Source organism: Aureobasidium melanogenum (genome assembly GCF_000721775.1).
Source record: "Aureobasidium melanogenum CBS 110374 unplaced genomic scaffold scaffold_8, whole genome shotgun sequence".
NCBI classification, from domain to species: domain Eukaryota; kingdom Fungi; phylum Ascomycota; class Dothideomycetes; order Dothideales; family Saccotheciaceae; genus Aureobasidium; species Aureobasidium melanogenum.
This window is the reverse complement of record NW_024470060.1, coordinates 16,725-42,826: the sequence shown is the minus strand read 5'-3', so window position 1 is coordinate 42,826 and position 26,102 is coordinate 16,725. Positions and strand designations below refer to the sequence as shown.

General features: G+C 50.2%; 7 protein-coding genes across 7 annotated transcripts; 4 read left to right on the top strand and 3 right to left on the bottom strand.

Moving 5' to 3' along the window:
• Positions 1–346: 346 nt before the first annotated feature.
• Positions 347–3,610, bottom strand: M437DRAFT_20648 (uncharacterized protein; the record flags this gene model as incomplete). Its single annotated transcript, XM_041019005.1, has 1 exon — positions 347–3,610. A coding segment is annotated over one exon (3,264 nt), but the record flags the coding sequence as incomplete, so codon positions are not given.
• A 549-nt stretch (positions 3,611–4,159) lies between these two features.
• M437DRAFT_47299 (uncharacterized protein) lies at positions 4,160–6,141 on the top strand (the record flags this gene model as incomplete). Its single annotated transcript, XM_041021431.1, has 2 exons — positions 4,160–4,274; positions 4,328–6,141. The coding sequence occupies 2 exons, from the start codon at positions 4,160–4,162 to the stop codon at positions 6,139–6,141; spliced, it is 1,929 nt and encodes a 642-aa protein (XP_040880369.1).
• A 489-nt stretch (positions 6,142–6,630) lies between these two features.
• On the top strand, positions 6,631–9,208 carry M437DRAFT_74607 (uncharacterized protein; the record flags this gene model as incomplete). Its single annotated transcript, XM_041026267.1, has 4 exons — positions 6,631–6,924; positions 6,980–7,102; positions 7,157–7,569; positions 7,624–9,208. The coding sequence occupies 4 exons, from the start codon at positions 6,631–6,633 to the stop codon at positions 9,206–9,208; spliced, it is 2,415 nt and encodes an 804-aa protein (XP_040880368.1).
• Positions 9,209–9,645: 437 nt separating this feature from the next.
• Positions 9,646–16,340, bottom strand: M437DRAFT_47308 (uncharacterized protein; the record flags this gene model as incomplete). The annotated part of the gene is made up of 3 exons (XM_041021434.1): positions 9,646–10,040; positions 10,100–13,832; positions 14,031–16,340. 3 exons carry the CDS (start codon positions 16,338–16,340, stop codon positions 9,646–9,648), a joined length of 6,438 nt encoding a protein of 2,145 aa, XP_040880367.1.
• Positions 16,341–17,438: 1,098 nt separating this feature from the next.
• Positions 17,439–22,258, top strand: M437DRAFT_65334 (uncharacterized protein; the record flags this gene model as incomplete). The annotated part of the gene is made up of 5 exons (XM_041024573.1): positions 17,439–17,567; positions 17,626–17,838; positions 17,936–21,737; positions 21,829–22,037; positions 22,151–22,258. The coding sequence occupies 5 exons, from the start codon at positions 17,439–17,441 to the stop codon at positions 22,256–22,258; spliced, it is 4,461 nt and encodes a 1,486-aa protein (XP_040880366.1).
• Positions 22,259–23,340: 1,082 nt separating this feature from the next.
• M437DRAFT_35733 (uncharacterized protein) lies at positions 23,341–23,739 on the top strand (the record flags this gene model as incomplete). The annotated part of the gene is made up of 1 exon (XM_041019320.1): positions 23,341–23,739. A coding segment is annotated over one exon (399 nt), but the record flags the coding sequence as incomplete, so codon positions are not given.
• A 620-nt stretch (positions 23,740–24,359) lies between these two features.
• On the bottom strand, positions 24,360–24,944 carry M437DRAFT_46703 (uncharacterized protein; the record flags this gene model as incomplete). The annotated part of the gene is made up of 3 exons (XM_041021310.1): positions 24,360–24,465; positions 24,525–24,737; positions 24,790–24,944. The coding sequence occupies 3 exons, from the start codon at positions 24,942–24,944 to the stop codon at positions 24,360–24,362; spliced, it is 474 nt and encodes a 157-aa protein (XP_040880364.1).
• Positions 24,945–26,102: the final 1,158 nt, after the last annotated feature.

Genomic DNA, 26,102 nt, shown 5'->3' with positions numbered 1-26,102 from the left:
AACGGAGCGTGGAAGATATGCATTTATGATGATGATGCCAAGAAGTACATTGATGGTCAAACCATAAATTGATCTATCTCAAGTTTCCACTGTAGAACACCTATGCTGTTTCTGCTTCCTTGACTTCTTCGTCTCCAGTCATAGGTCCAGCAGACTCTGGCTCTCTCACGTTGACTTCGCTGTATGTGTTGTCGATTGAATCTGCTTCAGGCACGGTCTCGACCTCAGGAACCTTGGTCTCAACACTGCCACCCTCAACAGCAGCATCGGCACTATTGCTAGCCTCAACCTTCGGCACCTCATCCTCTACACCACTATTGTGGCCACTAGCCAACTTCTCCTTCTCTTCCTCTGCAATCTCTGCCGCTTCCCAGTCATCAACAACAGGCTCTGCGGGCACAACGGGCTTCTTCTCCTTCTTCTTAGCGAAAGTAACCTTGTTTCCACCAGCAAGAGCGGAGAATAGGTTGTTGTTGGAGGATGCTGCCTGAACAACTGGGCGACGCGATGCTGCACTCTTTGCAGCAACGCGAGACCAACCATCACTGACACCGCTTTCGGTCTCGCGACGCGTGATGTTGAGCGAAGAGTCTGTACGGCAAAGCTGCAGTGTACCAAGACTCTTCGCTGCGATAGCGGTAGCAATAGGAGCCTTGGCGTTCTTGAGTGTCTGGTCGAGTGCCTGTTCATCAAGAGTACGGCTGATAGCCTTGATGACGACTTCCTCACTGGGCAAAAATTCAACATCGAATTGAACAGGAAGTGCGAATGAGGCCAGCTCTGTCCTGACCTCTTCGATCATAAGACCAAAGCGTGGGCGCACGATAACGAAGCTGTTAAAGGGCTCTCCAACTTCGTTCGCACGAGTCTGGTTTGCTGATGCTTCGCTGGTAGCAACTGCTTTGCCAGACGCCAGACGCTGAGCGTTTCTGATGCGCGCACTCTCCTTCAATGTCTTCGGCGGCGCACGGACGAAACGTGGTGTCTTAAAGATTGCAACATGACGATGAGGCTCAGGATCCATGCTTTCGGAGTCCAGGCCAAAGTCTTCAGCCAAATGGTGGATGAAGGCTCGCTGGGTAGCAGTCATAGGCTTGAACCTCAATCTCTTTTCGTCATCTGCAGCCGCAAACACACGGAACTCGCGTTCTTGGTTTGAAGCCCAAGTAGGGTGAGCTGCATAGAGATTGAGAGTCTCATTAGAGAAGGGGACATGGTCACCGCCCTCAACATGTGCCTCCTGGTCAATATTGAGCGCGAGTGCAAGCCTACGGTTGCGCTCTAGTCTAGCACACTCATCGTTACAAGGCAAAGACTTGTTGAGGTTACCCTCACTGGTCTTGGACGCATTGCATCGCATCTCCTGTTTCTGAGCTTGACACTCACAAGTGATGAAGATCTTGTGAGTACAGGCCTTATCCTCTTTACAAGCAGAAGGAGCATGGCATATGGCTTCGTCTGGATGACCGCATGCCTTCTTGGCCTTTCCGCAGGGCTGCTGACAAGGTCGGCCACCAGCATCCTCACAATCACCTTCACGATGGCAGGGCTTCGTACAGAAATGGGAGCCACATTTGAGTCTGCGACCACAAATTTGTCCACAGCTGACATCCTTCAACCAACATTGTTGATTTTTGAGACTCTTTTTGCCGCACATGCAGCGCTTCTCAACCAGGAAAGGACATCTTGGACAGCTTTCATTGTTCATGTGGCAATTGTGCTGGACCTGAGGATGACCACATGTCTTGGGGCGGTTGCATTGGAAGCGACAAGGCGGAGGTTGAGTGCCGCAAGGTAGAGGTGGTGTCAGAACCGTACGACCGCAATTACAGTTGATCTCGTCAAAGATCGCTTCTCGACAAGATCCGCAGGGACCCTTATGACAGAGATCCTCGCAGAAGTGATTACCGCATTTGAGGGGTCTACCACAAGGGCGTGTGCAGATGTGCTCAGCCTCGAAGCCGTCATCAATAGGTCGAATGTGAGCTTCTTCGAGCTTGCGACCCTTGCGCTTAAGAGCCTGTCGTTCAGCAGCTTTGCGCTCACCCTCGCAACAGCGTTCATCACATGCATGACGGCCACAGTTGAGAGTGGCTCTGCAGACCCTCATACATTGAGGAGGCTCAATCTTGCCTTGGTGACAGATGGTGGTTGAAGTTGTTCTACCACAACGGCAGCTAATGGGAACAGCCTTGAGACAAGGCATACATGCGCCAGAATGACACAATTGTTCGCAGGAGTGGCCGCAGGACAGCTTCTTCATGCATGGCTTCTTGCAATTTGCGATGGGATCCTCACAAGAAGTGCGGGCTTCTGGTGAAATTTCGGATAGCTTGGTCTTGCCGCATGGGCAGTGTGTCACCACATCAGGAGAACGAGGGCAGTGTCCGGGATCGGCTTCCTGCGAGTGGCAAGGCTTTTGGCAATGGTGAATACCACAATCGAAGGCACGGTCGCAGGAGTTAGCGCAAGCGAACATGCCAGTCCACTCTTCGACGATATCCTGACCATCTTCAGCAACGTGCTTTTTGTGGCTGGTGACTTCATCGCCGCGGTCAGCACATAGCAAAGCTTTCTCGACCTGGCCACAATAGCAACGAGCATCGACGCGTACTTCACAAGCTCCACAGAGACCCTCATGGCAAGGTCTAGGACACTCGTGTTCTCCGCAGGGCATGAGATCACCACAGACCTCGCCACAGCTCCAGCCATTCTCGTAGTCGGTGTCGGTACAGCGGCGGGTCGACTCGTGCTTGCCGCAGAAACAAGTTTGAGTAGGGCCCATGTGGGTACAGGGAGGGCAAGGGCCGGCGTGACAGGTCAATTGACAAGGATGAGGGCATTTGCGGACTCTCTCCCTACCGCAAGTGTTTCCGCAAGAATGAGGAGGCAGACCAGTGACTGGGCGTGGCTCAACTTCCTTCTCGCACCAGCATGTATACGTCTTGGGTAAGGTATCTTTCGGAAGGTTACATCCAGGGCATCTCCACTGTCGAGGGGGAGGTATGTCGCCGTTCTCACGACCCTGCTGCTGAGCAGCGGCAGAACCTTGATTCTGAGACCACTTTTTGACACAGGACATGTGGAAAACGGTCCAGCAAGTATGGCATGACCACACCTTTGAATTGCGAAGAACCTCGCTTGTGCAGATGGGGCATTCATAATGACCATTGTCAATATCGTAGTGAGTACGAGTTGCGATGTCGGGAGCTGTTGACTTGGAAAGACGGCGCCTTTGCGAACGAGGTTGGGTCTGCTGCGAGGTAGCACCTTGATTGAGAATGGGTTGTCCGGGAACGAAGGTAGTAGCGTCGGCCTGTAATTCGCCATCCGAAGTAAGTTGGCCACCAAAGGCTCTGCCGTTGACAGTCCTGTTCTCTCCTCGGGCTCTACCACCTCGAGCTCCCCCTCTTCCGCCTCTTGCACCACCTCTGCTCCTTCGCGATTCTTCATTTCTTGTGTTGGCCTCTGTACCTGAAACGTCGGCGCTTGAGGGTTCGATAGAGGATGGTTGGGTGGAGGGTGTGACTGAAGATGGTCTCAATGCGAGAAGAGGGTCGCGAGCGCCGCGGCCTCTTCCTCCACCGCCTCTTCGCCTGCGAGCAGGATTGGGAGCGTCTGACGAAGGATCGTTCTGGGTGGTTGTAGAGTCGGGGTTTCTCTCACTACGTGGTCTGCGGTTGCGAGGACGATTGGATGAGCGAGGATTTTGGGACTCGGGTTGAGGCATGGGAGCAGTTTCGGCGGTAGACATGACTGTTGTGGCGTTCAGAGGTGTATGAATAGGTGGTGATGGAGTTATGGTAGTCGTGGTTTGTGGGCGAGATAGATTGTAGCACAAATGTCGTGGCAACTTTTAGCAAAAGGAAATGGCAGGCTCAATAAAAAGCGGCCTGATAGAACGAGAAAAAGACAAACAAACGCTTGCAAGTGCAAAGAAAGCGCGAGGAGTGTCGAGAGTGAATCTGTTTGAGTGTAGAAGGTGGCAAGGCAAACAGAACAAGTCGGGAATTGTGACAGGGAAACGACGACCGCCAATGACATCGATGCTAAGCTTCGTGAGTCAAACGCGTCGCTCGGCCTTTTTAGCGCGAGACGGGAGCTAATGCACCGACACCGACCACTTTCTTGTCCAGAAGACGATTGTTCTCCAATACCAATGGCTGACGCAGCACAAGTCGCATCGCCGCAAGGCACAAAGCGCACGAGAGACCAAGTCGACGCTGAAGACGCTGCCCTCCAGAACAGCAATGCGACCAACGACGATGCCGATGGTAACCATGCGACACTCTTGACCTCGACCAACACTCTTGCTAATTTGTTCTAGACACATCCTCTGATGACGACGACGACATTGGGCCAGCACTGCCCTCAGCTGCCGCTCCAAAGACCAAGAAACGAAGGAAGCTTCCATACGAAAAACTATATGTCGCCGCCCTGCCTGCCTCGTCGAGATACTCGAAATCAATGATGCACAAAGACCAACTATGCTTCAACACCTTCACCCCTCATACCGATTTCCTCATCACTACATCAATTGACGGTGTAGTAAAGTTCTGGAAGAAGGTGGCAGATGGCATCGAGTTTGTTAAAGAGTTCAAGGCACACGAGGGAGACGTCAAGAGCGTCAGCGTGAGCGCTGATGGCCGTAGTTTCGCGACTGCTGGTAGCGACGGCTCTGTCAAGATTTTCGATGTCATCACCTTCGATCTACTGGCTATGCTCACTCCTGAACTTGCTCCAAGAGCCGTGTGCTTTGTACATGGTCGCGGTGCCTCTCTTCCACTATTGGCTGTCTCCCACGAGTCCAGTCCTCAAATTACCATATATGACGGCAGAGGCGAGAACGTCACACCATTACACAAGCTTGAGAAGCTTCACAGAGTCCCCGTCTCACTAATGTCATACAACCACCAATATGACTGTGTCGTATCCGTCGATGAAGGCGGCATGGTCGAATACTGGAGTCCTTCGAGCAATTACGAGAAGCCTGACAACGTCTTCTCCATAAAGAGCTCAACAAACCTGTTCGATTTCAAGAAAGCAAAATCTGTTCCTTCGTCCATTACCATGTCTCCCACTGGCCAGCAGTTCGCAACCATGTCTTTTCCAGATCGCAAAGTCCGCATCTTCGACTTCCCCACTGGCAAATTGTATAGGACCTACGACGAATCATTGGTTACAATTACCGAGATGCAGCAGGCAGGAACGGCCATTGACAAATTAGACGATGTCGAATTCGGACGCAGGTTAGGCGTCGAGCGTGAGTTGGAGCACCCTACTGTTCGCGCTCGCATCAATGTCATCTTTGATGAAACCGGCAACTTCATTCTCTATGGATCTATACTAGGAACAAAGGTCATCAATACCTTGACAAATCGAGTTGTCAAGGTTTATGGCAAGGATGAACCTTTCAGAGCTCTGAACTTGGCTCTCTACCAGGGCCAGCCAGAGAAGAAGGGTGTTGTAACTGTTCAGATGGCTGCCAGTGATAATCCGCTATTACAGCAAGCCGAGGCTCGTGATTCGATGCTGGTCGCTACAGGATCAGGAAAAGTGCGTTTTTACATGTTCACAAACGACACCGATATCATCAAGTCCGACCGCGATATCCACAACGAAAAGCCGCGCACGATCGCAACAAAACAACAAGCAGAAGCTGCAAAGGCTCAGACAGGCACATCGGCGACTATCCACACATCTATGGGTGACATTCAGATACGTCTGTACCCCGAACACGCTCCAAAAGCGGTCGAGAACTTCACTGTTCACAGCAAGAACGACTACTACAATGGGATCATCTTCCATCGTATCATTCGCAAATTCATGATTCAGACTGGTGATCCACTGGGCGATGGTACTGGAGGTGACAGTATCTGGGGCACAAACTTCGAAGATGAATTTACTCCTGCTTTGCGTCATGACAAGCCTTACACGGTCAGCATGGCGAATGCTGGCAAGAACACCAACGCGAGTCAGTTCTTTATTACTACGGAAAAGACACCGTGGTTGGACGACAAGCATACAATCTTCGGACGTGTGGTTAGAGGTATGGATGTCGTACACAGGATTGAGAATGCGAAGGTGTGGAAGGAGAAGCCCATGGAGGACATCAAAATCATCAGTATCTCAGTGAGCTAAGGCAGGTAGAATACGATATGTTGATTTTGCCTGGCCTGGCTTTCTCTCCTCGACGTACCTCCCACCGACTATATAGGCATGCCTGCATGTCCTGTTTCCCATGACAGAGATCGATCAAGATTCAGCTGTAAAATCTCAAAGATAGTACCAGATCTGTATAGTGTGGATGGAGAGTCCTTCCGGTTTAGGTTTGCATAAGGCCTGGTCGCGTGGCTTCTTCACCTGCAGCTTCCCTTACAGTATGCACCTCTCCTTCACGGCATACGCAAATCTCCGTCACTGCGAACAGCTTGCCGCGCGGCAACTCACTGAGTCGTTTGCTCTTGCTTTTCACCATCATTTCCCAGTCATCTAGGTGTTCCTTCTCTCGCACCATCGCCATACTTGACCTCCGGTACCTACAGTTTCACTGCGCGATAACTTATACCGCATCAATCATTGCTACCTTCGTTCAAGTATTGCTTTCATATCGTTATATGAACTGCTAACATGGAACCCCTAACACCACCACCACCCTACACACCCGAGCCTTCTGCTTCCACGGTCAGCCCCAATGCTCCTACTGTCCAAGTTACTAGCCCAATGGCTTCGACCACCGTCACCCCAGCTCAAAAGCTTGAGATGGTTCAGGCCGAGCTGGAGGTGGCCAAACTTCGCCTTCGCCAGCAGGCAAGAGAGCGTCAAGGTCTGAGGAGAGTTGCCTCGTCTAGAGCCTCAGTATTCCAGAGACTTGCGCCCAAGGTACGTATTCCGTCAATACTCGCATCGATCACTCGGATTCCTGTTTGACATCCGTACGAAACAGGTCATTGTACAATCACCGAGACCACCACTCGAGCGAATGCCAGGCCAAGAGCCCGAGCTCTCGGTCCCCAAATTAGACCAACGCAGAATTGCTTGGAACATGATTCTGAGCGAGCCGCACACCCCAAGTGCTTGTTCTATCGCATCCCTCACCAAGGCATGTGCTTGTCAAGCTGACTATCGATTTCAGCCATCATTAACAAGACCATAGATTATGCTCCGTGACCTCTCGATGGAGACCCACCACTACGGCATGATGCTTGTTCTTCGTGCTGCTAGCGTCTCAGCCATGCATTCCTCAATGCAAACTTGCGTTGCTGTTGAAGACGAGAACGGTGACATCGAACTCCTCACCATTCACGACTTTGCAGTCACCAATCATCTGTCCAAGGAAATACAGATCGGATCTTTCTTCGTGGTCAAGGAACCTTATTTCCGTACTGTCCTGGACGAGGCTTGTGTCCTGTGCATCGACCATCCATCTGACATCCTCTTCTTGGACGTCGATGATCCCATGCTACCATGTGCCTGGAGAACCGATGTCGTCAGCAATTCACCCACCCAGTGGAAGCAAGCCGGGAACGAAGCTTTGAGATCCGACGATCCAATGGAGGCCGAGCGATGGTTTGTACTGCAATACTCATATGTCAATCAACCTCGCTGACACTTCTGAATTAGTTACAGTAGAGCACTTGCCGCCATGACGGCAAGTCAAGCAAAAGACGTCGTCGGAGGCATTGTCCGCCGTAACAGAGCACAAGCTCGGCTCTGTCTCGAGCGTTGGGATGGAGCATACACCGATGCAATGGCTGGCATGCGACCACTTCCTGCCAAACCGGATGAATTTGCGGACCTCCAAAACATGAAGGCCTTTTATCGAGCGGGACGTGCAGCTTACGAGCTCGGTGCATACGACCGCGCACACTCAGCGTACACTTCAGTCACCAGAATTGCTCCCAACGACGTTGACGGTCTACGCGAGCTCAAGCGGACAGAGGCACGCATGGCCGAACAAGTGACTGGTATCAACTTCTGGGCAGCAACTGGACCGCAGGCACATGGAACCAAGGTAGATCATGCCGACTTCCTGCGCAGAACCGAAGCACGTCAAACGCAGGCTCATGGTCGTGGTCTTTTCGCCGTGGAAGCCATTGCATGTGGTGATATCATTCTCTGTGAGAAAGCACTGGCATTTGTGCCATCGCCAGCTGTGCCTAAGAGTTTCCACTTGGTGATTCCGCCAGCAGCCACCAGGGGTACTTTCGGTACACAGAGCAATATGTGGACCGAAGTCATCCAAAAGATACTTGCTAACCCCAGTATCGGCCCTAGACTTCTGAGTCTGTATGCTGGTCCGAACTACTCTCCACTGAACGACCTTGACATTCCAATGCTTGATGGCCGACCTGTTGTTGACATTTTCCGCGTTGAGAACATCATAGAGTACAACTCTTTCGGGTACGCTCATGATGCCAGTCTCACCAGTTTTGGCAACGCTGCTCTGGCAACTCCAGGCATGGACAGCAAGGACGGATCGATGGGACTCTGGCTACACTCATCTGCCATCAATCATTCCTGTCTATACAATGCTGAGCACAGCTTCATCGGCGACATGATCATTTTCAGAGCTACTCGCGATATTGCCAAAGACAAGGAGATTACCACACTCTACAAAGAGGTCAATGCATGCTACGAGACGCGTGATGCTGCGCTCCGCACCTGGGGTTTCAGTTGTGACTGCAAGCTCTGCGAAGCGGACAGGACGTGTCCAGCACTTCCACGACGCAAACAGCTTCTACAGCAAGCCAAGGAAGTGCTCGAGAGACTTCCAGTACTGAATGCTACTCTTGAACCACGTGACGTCGTAATGATGTTCGAAGACCTCCTGGCACAGATTGAAGACACTTATCCAGAAGAGTACTACCGCGGTCTTCCACGCCCCGGCTTGATTACCTTAAATCGATACTGTGCATTCGCTTACTCACGCAGCAATCCTGACAAGTCACTTCAGCATGCTCTTGCAGTCATTGATGCTCATGGCTACAAGTTGACTATCACTGGAGAGGACGTCGAGTTTGACAGAACTGATGCAATGTCAGCTCCCCAAGTAGTCGACCAGTTGATGAATGCCAGCAGGATATATCAAGGCAGGGGTCAGATGGGTCTGGTAAGTAGCCTCAGAGAGTTGGCTCTAGAGATGTACATCATCATCAACGGGGAGCCGTCTGGTTTTGAGACCAGATATGGTAAAGCTCGTGCGTGAGCATTGCAGCACTGGAGTTTGTGGTCATTCGTGATCATTCAATTGCTCTCTGATCTGCGATGGGCGAGGAGGATATTCGATAGCAAGACCTAAGTCTACAACTTTACCTAATATAACAAAACCTATCTTCTTGTGATGCTTCTGTTATCACTACATCTTTAAGCATCACCTTGATTCACCAAATGAGAATCGCGAGATGGGTTCGAAAAGACATGTTGATCTCAAGAGTAGATGTCCAACGAAAGCGTGTCAGGTCAGCATTGATTCAGAACGGCCTTTACTCGCGATCGCCACTTTGTCCTCGAAGGAATTCATTGTGTGTGTTGGTGTGTTGCGTGCGGTAACTCTGTGCACTTAATCCTATCGAAACGCCTTCGCTATGCTTTGTGAGACTGCATGGCTACAAAAAAAAATGCGAGAAGAGAAGAGAAACCATCTTAGACAAACGACATGGTCGACATCTCCCTAATGGTCGCATCATCCAACACCTGACCCTCTGTAAGTGCAAGCCTGCGATCCTCGTCTACTGTACTCCTCTCCTCCCAACTGCCAGCGACACTTCTGCCTTCTGCATTTGCCATCACCGCTGCAGTCACAGTGCCGTTTCTTGAGACTTCGACTCCTCCTGCGGCATTGAAGGTCACACCAGTGACAGGCAGACCTGGCGCGAGGAAAGAGTGCCATACGGTAGGTGCTTGCAAGACGTATTGCATCATGCTCACTCTAAAGCGGTTGCGATAGTCTTTGGGAGAAGTGATTGTTGGCTTGTTCTTGCCGCGGTCTTTGATCCAGGATTCGAGTTTCTTGTCCCAGGTGTATGTTCTGATGCAATCTGCAAGGCACAAAGATTAGTGTTTGGTCTAAAGTGGAGGAAGATAAGGCGACACTTACCAATGATACCGACAACCAACTCCTTCTTCTCGTCGTCGAAGCCGGCCATCAGAGAATAGTCCATAACATTCTGTCTGCACAGCCACATTGTATCGTTCCACACACTGGCCTTGAGCAACTTTCGAGCATGCTCTCTGACGAACAGAGGCTTCTCGAAAATTGTCTCGACGAGATTTTCATCCAAGAGGACTTCATCAGGTAATCCAGTACTCTCAATCTTGCGATTGCGCATACTGCCTTTCAAGTCAAACTTTCGGGTAGGGTTGCGGCTGTAGAACAAGTTCTCCATGACAAGAAGGTAAGAAGAGAACTCGACGCCGTTGGATGGGTTGCGCAACTCAACTTGGAACAAGCCAAACATCTTCGCAATTACGGAAGGAACGCCGTGGAACAAGCTTTGTGCGCAGAAAGCGAAATAGTCAGGCGCGAACTTGGTAAAAGCTTTGAGCTCGACTTCCTGTAGCGATTTGATGACGAAGCGATCGTCCAGCGTCTTCAAGAAAAGTGATTTGGTCTTTCCGCCTTTGGAGTCCCATTTTGCGCATCGCGACAAAGACTCGACGAATCGTTCGCTGACACCACATTTTCTTCGCAGAGCATCAAAGGATTCGGCGTAAAAGATTTTACAGGTCGCGCGAACGTTATTGTGGCTGAAGCTGTATTTCATGTGTGTTCCTGTCTCGCTGATCAAACTCGCCTCGATGGCTGATTGTTGGCTGGCATCATTACTACTGATGTCTGCCGCAAAGTTAAAGCTGGATTGTGATTCAGTGTGACCGTGATGCCCATGGAAGCCAGTGTTTGGATTACCGCGGAATTCTTTGAGTTTGGCAGTGTAGTCTATAGAAGAAAGCGCAAGAGCGATAACTGAAGCAGGCTCGTCTTCACGTACGATGATGTCGCTATCATCAAAGACGTGCTCGTTGGCGTGAAGAGGGTAGTCGAGTGATTTCCAGCCTGATGATGAGCGTTCAGACCAGAAGCTTGTGAGCATCTTCATAAGGGAATGCTTCTCATGTCTCGGTAATGTCATTTCCAGATGTGAATCTGCACCATGAGGAGACGCAGCAGATCCATTACCGGAGGTTGATCCAAGATCCGAGTGACCAGGTTTGTATGGCGGGTGTATCTCGTTGTCGGTTGTGTCACCTTCAACATCGGTATCTGTGTGGCCAGTGGTAGATTCTGCAGTTTCATTATCCGTAGCGTCATCAACGTCGTGAGGGTTTTGGACAGCCTCTGAATCTGGATCAGGTACTTCTTCCATTGGCAAGTCCGATGTTTCGTTTGACTCGTCCATGGGAGGATTAACGTTCTCGGGCTCTGTCTTCTCACCAACAGCTTCGCGAGCATCGCGATAAACCTCAACAACAGGTTTACTGCTAGCCAAAGGGTTGGCGCGGACTTGCCTTCGACGAGCCGCTCGCTGTCTACGCTCACGTGCTCTTTCTCTCTCAAACTCACGAGACAGCTGTTCGAAATGTTTGGCCAGCGCTGATACGCGAGTATTGTTGTCAAAGGTCTTGCTTGGCACAGACCTTGGTATCAAGGACTGTTGTGCTCTTCCACTTTTGATATAGCCGCCTCCCAAACGATCACTCAATCGGAGCTCGATAGATTTGGCAAGATCTTTATTCTGTTGTTTCCCGGGAGTTGGTGTGGTGGTGCCTGAACTTTCGCCACTGGCAATGGAGTGGATTGTTGGCAAATCTGATGAAGGCTCTACGGTCCTCTTTGGGATTCCATCGGGTTGCGATTGGGTTCGAGCAAGTGGTGGAGATATAGGTCCTCGAGTGCGCACAAGACGTGGGATCTTTGACTCAGGCATGCCTCCTTCAGGACTGGTTGCTGCTGCTGCGGCAGAACGCATCTGTTCGATACGTTCGAGTATACTGGAGTTCAGGGGTTTCGGATCAACCATGGGCGTCTCGGGAGATTTCGACTCGGCAGTTTCTCCTTCTTGTGGACCATTTTCAGCTCGCGGAGTTTCTTGATCCGCCGGAGGTTCGGAGAAGGCTACTGGGACAGCGAGGTCAAGATGTTTAACATCCTCCCTCTCAACAGCCTGCTCTATTTCGCTTGGCGACAGTTGTTTGGAGAGTCTCAGATTGTCTGGAACTTCGATACTTTGGTTTCTCGAGTCGAGAGAGTCGATGGTTGTACCTGTGTCGGATTTTGAGTGACCGTGTTCTTCAACGACAGCTGTGAGCATGTGCTGAGCCTTCTCCGATTGAAGATCTTCATCAGTAAGGCCCATTCCTGAAGACGGTCTTTCTTTCATCTCCATGCCCTCGTCGGCATCACCCAGATCATAGTGAGAGCTTCCGGCCGCTTCTCCTCGGTCGAGGAATAATTTCTTCAGCTGAAGCGTAGCCAGTCTTCTGATATCATGCTCAGATGGGAAGAACTTGGTCTCGAAGTCATTAAACTCGTCGTCCCAAGCAAGCGCCTTCTCGTCCATCATTCGGACTGCTCGATTGAGAGGAATGATCTCATAAAATTTGGAAGCCATGTACTTGTCTTGGAGTTTTTGCAACAGTGTCTCGTGGTCGCTATCTACTCTCTGTGACAGCTTTTCTAAGGTTGCTGAGGCGTCGGCTTGCTTTTCCGGTGCGACAGTTGAGAGATTGATAGAATCCAGGCGAACTCTAATGGATGCGATGAAAGCTGATAGACGCGCTTGGAAGTGCAAATAGAGCTGATTCTTGAGCTCGAGTCCAGAATTGACCTCCCAGTTGATTGTTGGCGTCGGTACCAAGACGTCGTACAAATCGATATTATCCCACTGGATGCGAACAGCGAGGCCTTGGAACGCGAAACATCTAACAAAGTCTTTGTGTATATCATGTGGACATACACCTGCTCTTGGTTTCAATGGTGTACTCCAGAAACTGAGCTCCAAGTACTTGCCGAAAGAATACTTCCAGGTATTGTCTGACATTGGTATCCACGTGGTCTCCTGTTGGCATATCTTGCAAGTCGACCACATGAGGATTGTGTTGTGAAGATTTTGAAACTTGGACGGGAAGCGTTTGACAGAGACACTGATCTGGCCGCCGCCATGAACGTACTGGCGATGGTGATCAAACATACGGTGACTGCATTGCTTGCACGCGGTGGATGCAGATGCACAAGTCTCCTCGATGAACTGACCAAGAGTAAGGTCTTCTTCCAGTCCCAATTCAGCGTTTCCCCAACCAGCATAGAACGAGAGGCCTAGAACTTCGGGACCAGCACAAGGTGCAGACAAGGCGTTGCTAACGAGGGAGTGTAAAACAAAGATGTTCTGGTGGCTGAATGGGTTAAAGGGGTTGTTGTTACTGATTGAGAAGAAGGATTCCCATTGGCGTTTCTTGATGCCATACTCATGTAGAGCCATTTGATATTGCGCATCATGTATGTCTCGAAGGAACTTTCGAGTGGATTTGCTTTGATCTGCAGGAACAGCTTTGGAGATCATCTCCGGCATGACCAATTGGAACTTCTCTTCCTGAGCAATGTCCTCCTCTTTGCTTTCCCGCGCATTCTCGTGGTGGTCGTGCTCGATCTCAAAGGCATCGTAGCGGTCTCGAAGTCGTTTTGTCTGCTCAACTCTTCGTTCTTGGTCTTGAACCTTAGCAAGAAGGACTGGCTCGGGAAACTTGACAAAAGGTGATGATGAGATCAGTCGAGTCCGTGCTGTCTCAATTAGTTCTCTATACTGCGATGGCATGGATTCGGCATCTTGATCATCCTGTGCTTTGGCAGCGGGTTCGGGCGCGACGTGTCGAGCTGCCTCCACCAGGTGGTTCAGGGCATTAGGTTTGTTTTCGGAACTTTCGTCCTCGTTCCTGACTGGGTTTTCGGTTGTGTTGCTTTGAGCTTCTGCTTGCGTCGAGGCTGTTGGTGTGGCAGGAACGTTCCCGACATCCACTGCTTTGGAAGTGACGACGCTGTTATCGGGAGGAGTTGACTTGGCAGTGCTAATTGAAGAAGGAATCAACACGAATTCGTCCCTCATGAGACAAGTCTCGAGTTTCAAATTGTAAACAACGTAGCACATGAATTCTGTGATCCGTTTGATCTGACGAAGAGTTTCCATCTCTGCGCCCCGCAAGACAATGGTGCAGCCAAGATCAGGTTGACAGCCAGATATCCAGATATAGGTCTTTCTGATGTTTCCGTGGACATATGTCTTGACATCGAAGTTAGAACACTGTCCCAGTCCGGAAGGGTCGATTGACAGCTTGTCTATTGACTTGATCAAGACGGTTTGTGTCATTCGGGCAACGGCAGCAAGTACCGATTCCTTGATGTTGTAAACCACAGTAATACCTGCCTCTTGCAACATATTGAGAGCTAAACCCGACACATTTCGCTGGACCAACAAAATTTGCGGTTTCAGTGCAACAATTCGGCCCACAAGATTGCGCAAATATTCTCGCTCTTGAGCAATGACGGGTTCCAGGCTCATAAAATGGTGATTATGGCGGGCATATTCAATAGCAAACGATATTACCACGATGCGAGGGCGGACAAAGCTTCGACGCATACCTTTCAATGCAATGTTCTTGCTGAAGACGACTCCGGAGACATATGAAGTATCGCCGGGTTTACCTCCAGGCACTTTCTTGATCTTGATATAATTCCTAATGTCCATATCGTCGCCGTTCTGGACATCGGGATCAACATCGTTGGGACATTGCAAGAGGATGGGCATCAGCGCCTTCTGCCAGTGTCGACGTCGAGGAATTGCGGACTCTTTGAGCAGCTGAGTTAAGAGGCGCTCCACATGTTGTAGACTGGCTCTGTTGAGCTCGACCGCAGGAGCGTTCAGACCATGCATACCAGAACTTCTTTTGACCTGAGCTTGATCCGCAAGGACAGGATTGAAAATGTCAAAAACAGAAGGATCGTTCGCTCCAGCCTCGAAAGTCTTCATCATGTTCTGACTACGACTCCTGCGGGGAGATGGACGCGATATGCCAACACTTCCGATACTCGGATTGCACTGTTTCCGCATCTTCGGAAGATGCTTAGAAGCAAACATGAAATGCTCCAGGTCACGCGAGGCACGTAAGCTGTGACCACCCGCACTTCTATCACCCCTCCGTGAGCGACCTTTCTTTACTGCTGAAGCTAACAAGCTTGTGAATCCAGCCCTTTCGTTGTCCATCGAAGAGGGTACAGGAGCGTCACTGATGGTGGTATAGATACTAGGCTGATCGTCCGCATCAGACCCATCGTCAGACAGAAAAGGAGCTAAATCGGGATCAATGATGTTATCATTGTGAAAGGCAGTGAATGGCCTTCGTTGTGTTTCAGCAACATTTTGGTAGAACGGCCCTCGCTCCTCCGCAGGAGTCTTCAGAGGACGCACGGACTGATGGCGAGAGTGGTGACGCTTGTGACTTGAAGAGTGCGGTCTTCCTGTCATGGACTTTAGTGAACGAGATGAACTCGGACGAGCCAATGTAGGCTGCATATCAAACTCGATGACAGCAGAACGTCTTTTGGCCTCCCTATTCCTTCTTGACACCGGGATGCCGATTGATGGTGTTGCAAGAGCTGGCTCATCTGGTTTGAAAATGTCTTGGTCCTGCGAGTGAGAAGCAGAGATTGGAGATCTCATGGGCTCGTCTTCATCGGTAAAGACTGTCGAATCATCATCACTGCCATAGATCATGGCGTCGCAGGGCTTGCATAACCTGAGTGTACCTGACTGTCCAAATGGCTTGCCTTGAACAGTCACGGTACACTTTGCGTCAAAAATCTGGCCGCATGTTCTGCAATGATGTTTTCTGCGAAATGTCGAGAAGGGATCACCACAGTAAAAGCAATCACGAGCGTTTTCATCCTTCATCCAGAACTCTTTGCTGATAACCCGGCGTTTGAGATGGGCAGGTATATTTGTAGATTTCTTTTCCGAGGGATCCAGTGGCTGCCCTTCTCTATGTGGCACTCGGCGACTCTGCATCCCAGCATTGAGATTGGGATGTGTATCGAGTATGGGTGTTGAAAGCTTGGTACTGAAAATAGACGATGTATCCAAAACGCCGTCAAGTATAGACGCCTGTGATATTCGCAAGTTAGGCAAATGAGAAGCAGATACACGGAGTGGAGGACGTTCGGGCTTTGGATGGTTTTGAGTTCTCGAGGAGGCGTCGCTATCACGTCGTTCAGCAGACACATGAGTACTCGACGGGCTGTCGGTTCGCTCAGACTGTACGGTGATCACTGGACGCTCTGGTCGAGGGCCCATGAACGGAGCGTCAGACTGTGACAGACGCTTTCCGTCAGAGTTAGGTGGTGGCCGGTTGTTATCCAAGTTGACCGAGGAACGTTTCGCCTCAAGATTTTGCGAGGAACGTCGTACATCTCTTCCATCCAGATTTTGGGACAACCGTTTGCTCTCCATCACGGACGACTGGTTCTGGTTGCTTTCGGCATAATGAGCTTGTTTGGGCGGAGAGACGCGTCTCGCCGAAGGAGAGGATGCAGCAGTATGCACAGCTGAGCGAGACAAATCACGAGAGCCTGGACGCGAATGAACAGCAGACGAAGGTATTGATGGAGTGGGGGCAAAGTCGGTTTCTGCAACGACAGCACTGGCGTCGCTCGGACGCGAAACGTGATTTGAACGGAGAAGTGTAGGCGATTCTGGTTTTGAGAAACTTCTTAATGACGAGGCATCTGTAACGGTATAGCTGCCCCGGCTAGCGGGGCGGGCTGAGGTGTCTGAGGCAGGAGACGAGGCTCCAACACTCTGCCTTAGGCGCGAGTACAGACCACTGATTCGGCCACTAACCAACTCTTTGGGGCCAGGGACACGGGGGCTGTTATTGCGGCTGCGCTCAAAGTCGCTGAACGAAGTCAGAGTGTCTGAGCGCGAGGCGGTGGTATGAATGTGATCCAGCTCTTTCTGCAAAGCCTCCTTGTCTACAGTGGGCGAGTTGATGGACGACAGCGAGGCCCGCCTCGAAGCTGGTGATGAGTCCATCCGACCTGTATGAGGCATGGCGACGGGCTCAACGGTAGAAAAAGATTTGTAGGCGCATCGTTTGCTGCGCCGAGTAGCTCAGTCCTGCTCGTGGGGTGGAATGTATAATAGTGCTTAAGGAAGTAGCCAATCAGTGCTGATCGGCAGGCGGTAGGCGGGAGCGCAAAATCCTAGATTGTGGTTGACAGATAGCCAGAAAGAGCAGCAGGACTTGTGTCGTAACAATGTTACACACAGGTCGGGTGGTTGGCGCGAACAGCAGTTGCTTTGGACTCTGCGGTATTTGTTCCCATGACGCCCATCACAAGTGACTGGTCGACCGCCCACCGCCCACCTCTGTCTTTGGTCTTGTCTCGAGTCATGCATCTCGCTACATCTTGCCGCCAAGCTAAGAGTTGCAGCTCCAGTCCAGACTCCAGACTTCACGCCGCCTGCACCTTCCACTCAAACTTCGCGTCTCCCGACTTCCCCGCGACGTTTTCGCGCCTGGTCAGTGGTGGCACAGTACAAGCAAGCCATTTTACCATACCATATCACACCTACCTAGGTAGCCAGTCTACCGAATGTTTTCTTCATCTCGAAGATGAATTCCTGGCTGGGCAGCACCATCTCCGATAAGCTCGGTGAGGCTTTAGCCTACAAGACTGCAAGGCATGATGGCATCAAGCCTGAGCCTTCTTTACTTGTTGATGTGACTGAGAATGGCAGCAACTTGAAAGTCCGCGTAAATATGCCAACCGTCTCACTACATGTGCTTAGGGTTAGCAATCTTTCCTCACTTCCTCTGATTGCTTTGGTCAATCCTGCTTCCAATATATCTACCTCCACCGGTAGATCTTTTATGCTAACAAGCTCAGGTCCAAGGTTCAGTACTCACAGTCACCGATGGCTCAGCCTCCGTACAAGCCAGACTGTCTTCCACCTGCAAACAACGATTCGAAAATCAGTATTCACCGTCGCTCTCATTCATTGAGAAAAAGTCCATCACCTCCACTATTTCAGACATTACTCACACAACACTGGGTCCTCTTAACTCGCGGATTCAGCTGCAGCTTTCCAGCTTGTCTATTTCTCACAATCCTTTGGACCTTTCTGCTACCAGACCCGACCGCATCACACCTGTTCACACGATCGAAAAGATTAGGGCGTGTCTGATTCAGCTGCAACAACTTCATCAATCAGCGTCAGCGACCGAGCCTCTTGCAGTGGACGATGACTCAGTTGCGGCACTCACGACCACTGACATTAGCGATGTAGTGATGATCGAAGCTCCTTCAAATGCTCCAAGCGCTCCTGAGAGAACCACTCCTTTGAAGCGAACCCATGCGCAGTCCTCTCCCAACCATCCAAGTTCTCATCGAGTCGTGAAACCTCGCATTCATGATGAAGATCAAGATGTCATTGTTCAGACAGGCATAAATCTGCAACAGCCTGTACAGCTTCAAGCCAATGAGTCTCAAGAGCGCAACAAACAGCTGATGCTGAGCCTTATACAAAAGAATTTGGGTGCAAGAGCTTCTGTTTCCGCCGACCGGGAGCAAGCTCTGCGTTTGGGTGGCTTTATGTCAGCGCAAATGGCTCCACCCCCAGTTCCAGCTGCTGGTAACAGTAATGTTCAGCCACAAGTACTGTCGCAACCAGCATCGCAGCCAACCTCACAAACCTTCGAATCGCAGGTACCCATGCCCGATATCCCTGTTGTCGAATCTGTTGGAAGATCCAGTTATCCGAAGAACACGTCCGTTGTGCAGCCCGAAACTGAAAACATGTCTTTGCATACACGACCTAGGATTCATCAACCAAATAACACGCCAACTTCAGCCCAGCCAGAGCCATTGGAAGTTACACAATCATCTCTGCCACGAATGCCGCCACCACGGGCTCCCTTGCCATCACAATCAGAAGCTCTAGCAGCTTCTCTGACTACTTCCAGCTCACATTTGTTAGACACTTCGTCTTCCAGCATTCAAGGGTCGCTGCACAGAGCCCCTTCAGCGTTGATGGTCAAATATGCGCGAAAACCTATGCCGGAAAATCAGAGCAAACTGCTAGAAAAGCCTTCCTCGTGGTATCCTCCAAGGCCTGGAACCACGTTCCCTCATCCGAATGTTCCTGTGGAAGTTCTCGACAAGGTTGAAAAGGCTGCTGAGCGGCGAGCGGCAAGACGAAAAGAGGAGGAGCGAAAGAGACAGTCGCAAAAAGCAAACGAACGAGAACAAGGGAGCCTATCGAATGCTCTGCCGGTGACTCAGGGGACACAGGATACCCTACTCTCGTGGGAATCGTCACCAGAGCATCATACCCGGCCTCGGTCTCGCATGGATACGCTTCGTCGTTCAACTAATTTCGTGGATCCAGAACCGCTACCAGCTAGGTTGCCACCAGGCGAGCTACCACCTGACAGCAGCGCAGAGGATCGCACGCAAGTAGATGACCCCGAGGTAGATGAGTCTCTCGACCAGATACCTTCGAGCCCACCTTCTGGCTCTTTATCTCAAGAAAGTTATGCTTCCGGGCTCGATGTTGTCGCAACACCCCAGCCAAATCTGCGACAGCTACCCGAGTATCCCTTGGGCTCACCCGCAGAAAACTTCTCAGGATCAAATCCTGGGTCACAGCCCGGCAAGATTGTGTTGCGAGACCCTCCAGCAAAGACCACATCTTACAATAAGACCCAGCCTGAAAGGGATGTTCGTGCCTCATCCCCTGTCCTTGAAGTCGCCGCAAGTCCTCAACCTCGTGAGAGACCCGAGGAAGAGTCTAATATGCGATTCGCGGACCGGGACCATGAAGAATCATCAGCTTCGCAGAATATCAGACGCCTCAATGACACACTCTCACTAGTCAATCGACCTCAAGATGATGATATTGTGATGAACGATCAACAAGCTGACAACGATCCGGCTGTTGATGGGCAAGAACAAAACATTGTCGCAGAATCCCCAAGACCTCAGTCACGACGAGACCGAAGGACCAGCTGGGGACTTTCAGAATCAGCTGAGACGATCGAACAGAGGCGAGCTCGTATGAAGCGCGAGTTCTTCGAGCAGCGGCGGAAGACTACCACTCACATAACCAATCTCAGCACTACGTATGTGTCGCCGCCAAAGGCTCGACTCAATGATGAAAATGGGGAGAACCTAGAAGCCCCTGATGCGAATGCAGAAACACATTTTAATCCGGTGAAAGTTGACGGCCCAGCACTGAAACCAGCTAAGCCGACCGACTCCAGTGCCGCCAACAGAGTCAGAATCATGGACCAGTGGCGCCGACAGAGCAGTCAAAAAGATGATCGATCTGTGAGCGAAACATCGAGTACCGGAGAACGTCCAGGATCTGCTGCTCCTGACCCCAATATTTCTGTTCATGCTATTTCTGAGCTTTCAGTCTCGGGACCCGTTGCTTTGGAGGTATCTGCTCCTAAATCGCCCGTACCCCCTGTCCGATCATTGCCGCCCAGGCCTTTGCGCAATGCGGACGTTCAAGTTCGTGATTCAACTCTTCAGACTCGACAACAGATCAAAAGAGGCACATTCGGCGCTCCGAGTCGAGCTCTTTGGGTTGGATCACTCCCAGAAAACATTGACAACAGACAACTTAGAAACTTGTTTGCAGAGTTCAATCCTTCTAGTGTGTCTGCTAAGAACCAGTCTGGCTTCGTTAATTTCAGCGACATCGATACAGCTTGCAGAGCTTTCGAAGCAAAACACGACACTCCACTCGACGGGAAAATGATTGTGTGTAAGTTCGCAGCACCTCGCGGACCTGCTCCCATGGATGAAATTTTCGAACGCCGCCCTGTTCCGGATCCAGACCGCCTCGTGATGTCTACTTCGACGCCTGCTCGAAGTACCGCAAAAGAACCACAAGCTCTGACTGTTGATGATCTGTTTCGTCAGTTGGTCAACAAGCGCAATTTCAAAGGCAATAGGACGGCTTTTGAAACTTTGTGCAGGTCCCTACACACGTCTTCGCATGTCCCACCACCACAGTGGGACACTTATGTGGTTTTGCAGGCAGCTGAATTTCAGCCATGGGCCAGTCGCACTCTCGCTAACGGCGGGAAAGTCGTCGACTATGAAACGTATTGGCGTGACCACCTTCAGGAGACAGCGAAGCCCGACCTGGATCCTGTGTTGACTCCAGCCAGGCTAGATGCTATCTTCAACAAGACACGTGCTGTTGAACCACCTCCGATCAGATCGAGCGCGCCCGTCACTCCGCAGACCACTCCAGGTGCTAGACGATTGATGCCAGCACCTATTCAGGAGACACCAACTTCGACTTCTTCTCACACTTCTAGAGCCGCAGCTGATGAATTGAGACGATCTGTCGTCGAACGTGATGCTCAAAGCACGACCAACTCACCACGATCTGTTGTCGAGCGCAATTCTCAAAGCACGGCCATATCACCACGGAACACCGTTTCTGCGCAGCCTCATCCTCTTGCAGATTTACTTGAACCTCTCAGAACTTCGAAATGGCTGCGCCAGAATTTCCTAAGAGATCCGAAAGGAATGATCGTTCAGCAAAATCTCTATCAAATGTATAAAGAGGCCTTTGCTGGTGCGACAGTTCCGTTAATGTTGGGTGGACCATTTATAAATCATGTGTTCAACACCTTCCCCGGTCATACCTTGAGTGCGCCCGATGAGCAAGGTAATAAAGTGTTCTTCTGTAAAGGACTTCGGATTAAATCACCGACACGGCCGACGACAACCGAACCCAATACAGCTGAATTTCAAATCAGGGGTATCTCCGCACCTATTCCCAGTGGGCGAGATGAACGTAGTGAGTATTCCTCTGCATCTCGCAGTCCTGCTCGACAGCAGTACCCTCGCGATTTCCGACGTGAAAGGGACCTTGCCCCGAGAAGATCTCTTCCATTTACGGGGGAACAAGTTCACTCGAGATCTCGGTCACCGCCGCGTCATCCTGCTCCACCGAGAGTACCGAAGGGTAAGCCTTCTTCTTTGGACCATTTTCTCCTTCATGAGGTATTGCATTTCTCATCATAGAATGGTCCTCACAAATATAGGAGTATCATCACAGTCAGCTAACCTCTGGTGTAGGACCACGACGCAGATTCTGAGAAACCCGAATACGGCGATTTTTTCAAGAAATATCGCTCGTTAGGAAACGTGACTAAGAAAGGCAACGCCTTCTCCGATCGCGAATGAACTCGAAGTGGGGACAATGAAGGTGTGATGCAAGGAATGCGGTTCGTCACATCGTGAGCACGCCGGATGCTGAACAAAGACGAACAAAGACGCCGGATTTGGGCTTTGTAGAAAGTTGAATATTTCTTAGAACAAGTTCAGTTTTTCGCCCTCATGGTATTCATAGACATCTCTTTTCAATATTACGCCTAAAATGGTGCCATTTGACACCAGCAGGAACCGTGCAGAGCTCAATTTGCAGGAGATTCTTGGCGAGCATCCCTTTCCAGAGCTCAAACATTACTCAGGAATTCCAGGTTACGAGGACGCATCTGATTGGCATGGCTCTGATCCCATCCTCAGCAGTCTTTCAGTAGGGTCGTTGGCCAGGTTCGGGGCCATCAATGTTGATCCCCAGACAAATCTGCTCACAGTACCCATCTACCCGGCTGTGGACGAATCACTCAAGAGCAAGTACTTTGACCCCCAAGGTAGTCCAAAATACAATGATGCACAGTTCCACCCAATATTTCGACGCAAAAACTTCCCAAGCATCGACGACTACGATTACGAACACTTGAAACCAGTCTTGAAGGTTGCAACTGAGTTGTTGAGTAGCTTTGACACGCTTGGCTTCTTCAAAGGTCTTTTTCACGCTCGGAAGTTCGCAGGCACTCCGGAAGAACAGCGTCGTCTTGGTAAAGGCATGCTGTGGAAGTTCTTGCCGAGAAATATTGGTTCGTGGAAAGAAGCCATGGAGACGATACAACAATTGCGCGAGCTGAGTAATTATGTCACTTGGCAGTACGACGATGACAGAAGTGGAGCCAAACAAGCATTAATGTGCACCTATCAAGATCCTACGAAACCGATCTATCCTGCGGGACGCGTATTTTTCAAACCACAAGGGTATGTGTGTGCTAATCCTAAAGCCCTCTCTACCTCATGCTGATGGAGCGATCAAAAACAGATATTACACTCAAATATGCATGAGCACGAAATATCGTGATGCCCTTGAACGCAAGCACAGGGTAGATGATATCCATCCAGAACTGGATCAATATGCTGCGGATCTGCGAACCCGGTTTCAGATGGCTATGACCATGGTTCATGAGATTGCACACGCATTCCACAACATTTTCAACCCCACTGGCCACTTCCAAAAGCATGAGCCATTCATGAACGACGGTCGTATGGCCGAGCTAGGTTACGCAATAACCAAACACTTATTTGGCAATGTTATACAAGTCGCTGGCGCAAACCCAGAGCATCTGGGTGTTCCATTTGGGTTCTACTTTTTTGACTGGCCGGATAGCGCCAACAGAGGCCTCAAAAAAGTGATGAGGTATAGTCTTGCAAAGGCTGGCGTGCATACGCATACCTACTATGTCCTGCCCATGTCGTACATCCTCAGGGTCCTTCATCCGCAGTTTTGGACTGATGAAGTGATGAGATATGGAACCATTGCAAGTCTCAGACCGCCCAAGCTCTTGGGTGTGAGATATAGGTACGACGATTACAAACTCTGGCTTGATGAACAACCACCAGACATGGAGTTTGAGGCTTCTCTAGCGCCGGATGAGCTACAACCAGATGTCGCCGAGGGCATCATTACGCAGGATGAAGCAGTACCGCTAGACTTCCACAGCGAAGCCTTTAGAGATCAATTGCGCAACCTTGCTGCTCACACACGGCCTTGGGAATTCGTCAAAGATCTGAACATGAAATACTTCCCACTGACTTGGGATTTGATAGAAAGGTTCGACACGGAAGCCAATATATCGGGTAATGTTGTTGAGCCGCTGAATGCGGATCCCGCGTTCAGTAATAGGGTGCGTAGAGCTCAGTTGAGGGCTTTTATACGCGAGACCAGGTCGAGGAAGATGAAGGAGAAGAAGCAGAAGATGGACAAGAGGAAGGAACGGTTGGATATCTTGCGCAAGAATAAAGTATCTAGGGTCAAGAAGGTCAAGAAGGTCTAGGCCTGAGATAACTTGTGACATGGTGGTATTGTTGTCGATTTGCGCACGACTTTATGTAGTGTATGTACTCTAGATTGTATAGACAGTCCATGTACTTCGAATTTTCCACATCCTCTCTTTCAGAATCCAGTCAGAGGTATTTAGACCTTGTTGTTGAGCACAGGCAATTGAATGCTACGCTCGGTCTTGCGGACGCTGAAGAACAACACTCCAAGGCTCACACTGAGTTGGACCAAGAAGGTCGATCTAGAAGACGAAGAAGTATTAGTCAACTGGATGAACAAATCTCAGAAGGCTGCACCTACGCAAATATGGCACAGAAAAAGAAGACGAGGAATCCGAACATCTCGTGCAATGATCTCACAAAGATCTCCAGCATCAATAATGCGACCATCACACATTGAATACTGTGCATATGCGCTGCATTGCGAGGTTCGAGTTGGCCCATAGCGTATAAATGCATCTGTCGGACGTATAATGCATCTATCGTCAAGATGCTGATCAGATTCATAGCAACACTGTGTAGTCTTAGCAATTTTGGGCCTCGAGAGATACCTCCTCAAGACTGACTGTAGATCAAAGGGTTTCACAAAGGATTCTCCAAGAAACCCAACTGTTGAGAATGCGCAGACGAAGAAATGGATGGTCCATAGCATATATAAAACCATGCGCACTGGGCGCCATGGGTTTTCTTCAACTTGGTCTTCATAGTCTAGTTGAGGCATTGTATATAAGTCGTCGCTGATTTTACGGTAAAAGAAAACAATGATTCGAAAGATGCAAAGCTCATCGGATTGAGGGTACTGGCGTAATATATAGAGATGGAAGAAGGATTGGGCGCCTAAATTAAGCTTAGCAGCCTCCGCCCCATGTCGAACCGTGGACGACAGGGCTTGCTATTCCTATGTTTTGTTAGTGGCTATGTTCGAGCTTTTCTCTCTGGTCGTAAGAATAGAAGTCTCGACGCCGGCCATTCTCGGCGCTAAAGATCTAAAGCGCACATTGGATAGAGCAGCAGGACAACAACGTGCCTTCCAACTCAATATTGATGGAAAAGACTCGTGGAATACACTGATGCTCTCTACCATGCCTCGTGAAGAGGACGCAGGATGCAGGAGGATGAAACGCACTGCTGAAACAGGAATGAAGCGTCGGATATTCCTCGGTTGATCAAAGGAGTAGTTTTGACCTCAGACCTGACTTGACCTCTCTTTCCTCCATCCTCTATCTATGAAAATAGTCTGCATGATGTGCCATCACATGTCTTGTTCTGGTGACTGTTGAGAGATAGATAGAAACCATCAATGCATGATACAGACAGCTTCGGTAGGTACAAGTCGTTTGCGAGATGCATACCATATGCAAGCAAACAACCTCAATCTATTCGAGTGGCAACATATGTGCACGGTGGAATACTAGAATGACAGGTCAGTTGAGATTGGAAGTAAGTTAGCCGTAGTTCTCGTTCTCAAGACCTCAGAGAATAGAGGACGGCTGCCTAGATTGGCTGCAATTGGTAGCATTTGCGGACTATGGGCCCTTCTACCTCGCCAGCTCTATTCCTAACGCCGAGAAAGAATGGCTTAGGTACAAAACATTTAGAGAAAAGAGTCAATGTGTGGTGTTCACTTGAGTGAGGAGTTGCAAGCTTCGGCCTCGAGACACTTCACAGCGAGCGGCGCACGCGGCCAAGCCTGATTTCACTTTAGCACACCTTCCCTTTCTGCAACCACGGAACTTCCTTAACACCGCTAACGCCGACATTCATCCGGACTATTCAGCAAGCTTTAACAATGGTAGGCGAGCCTGTCATCAAACGCCAGAAATGGTACATCCGTGTATGCTTCATTCTTTTATTTTCTCTCCAACAACACCCATGACTG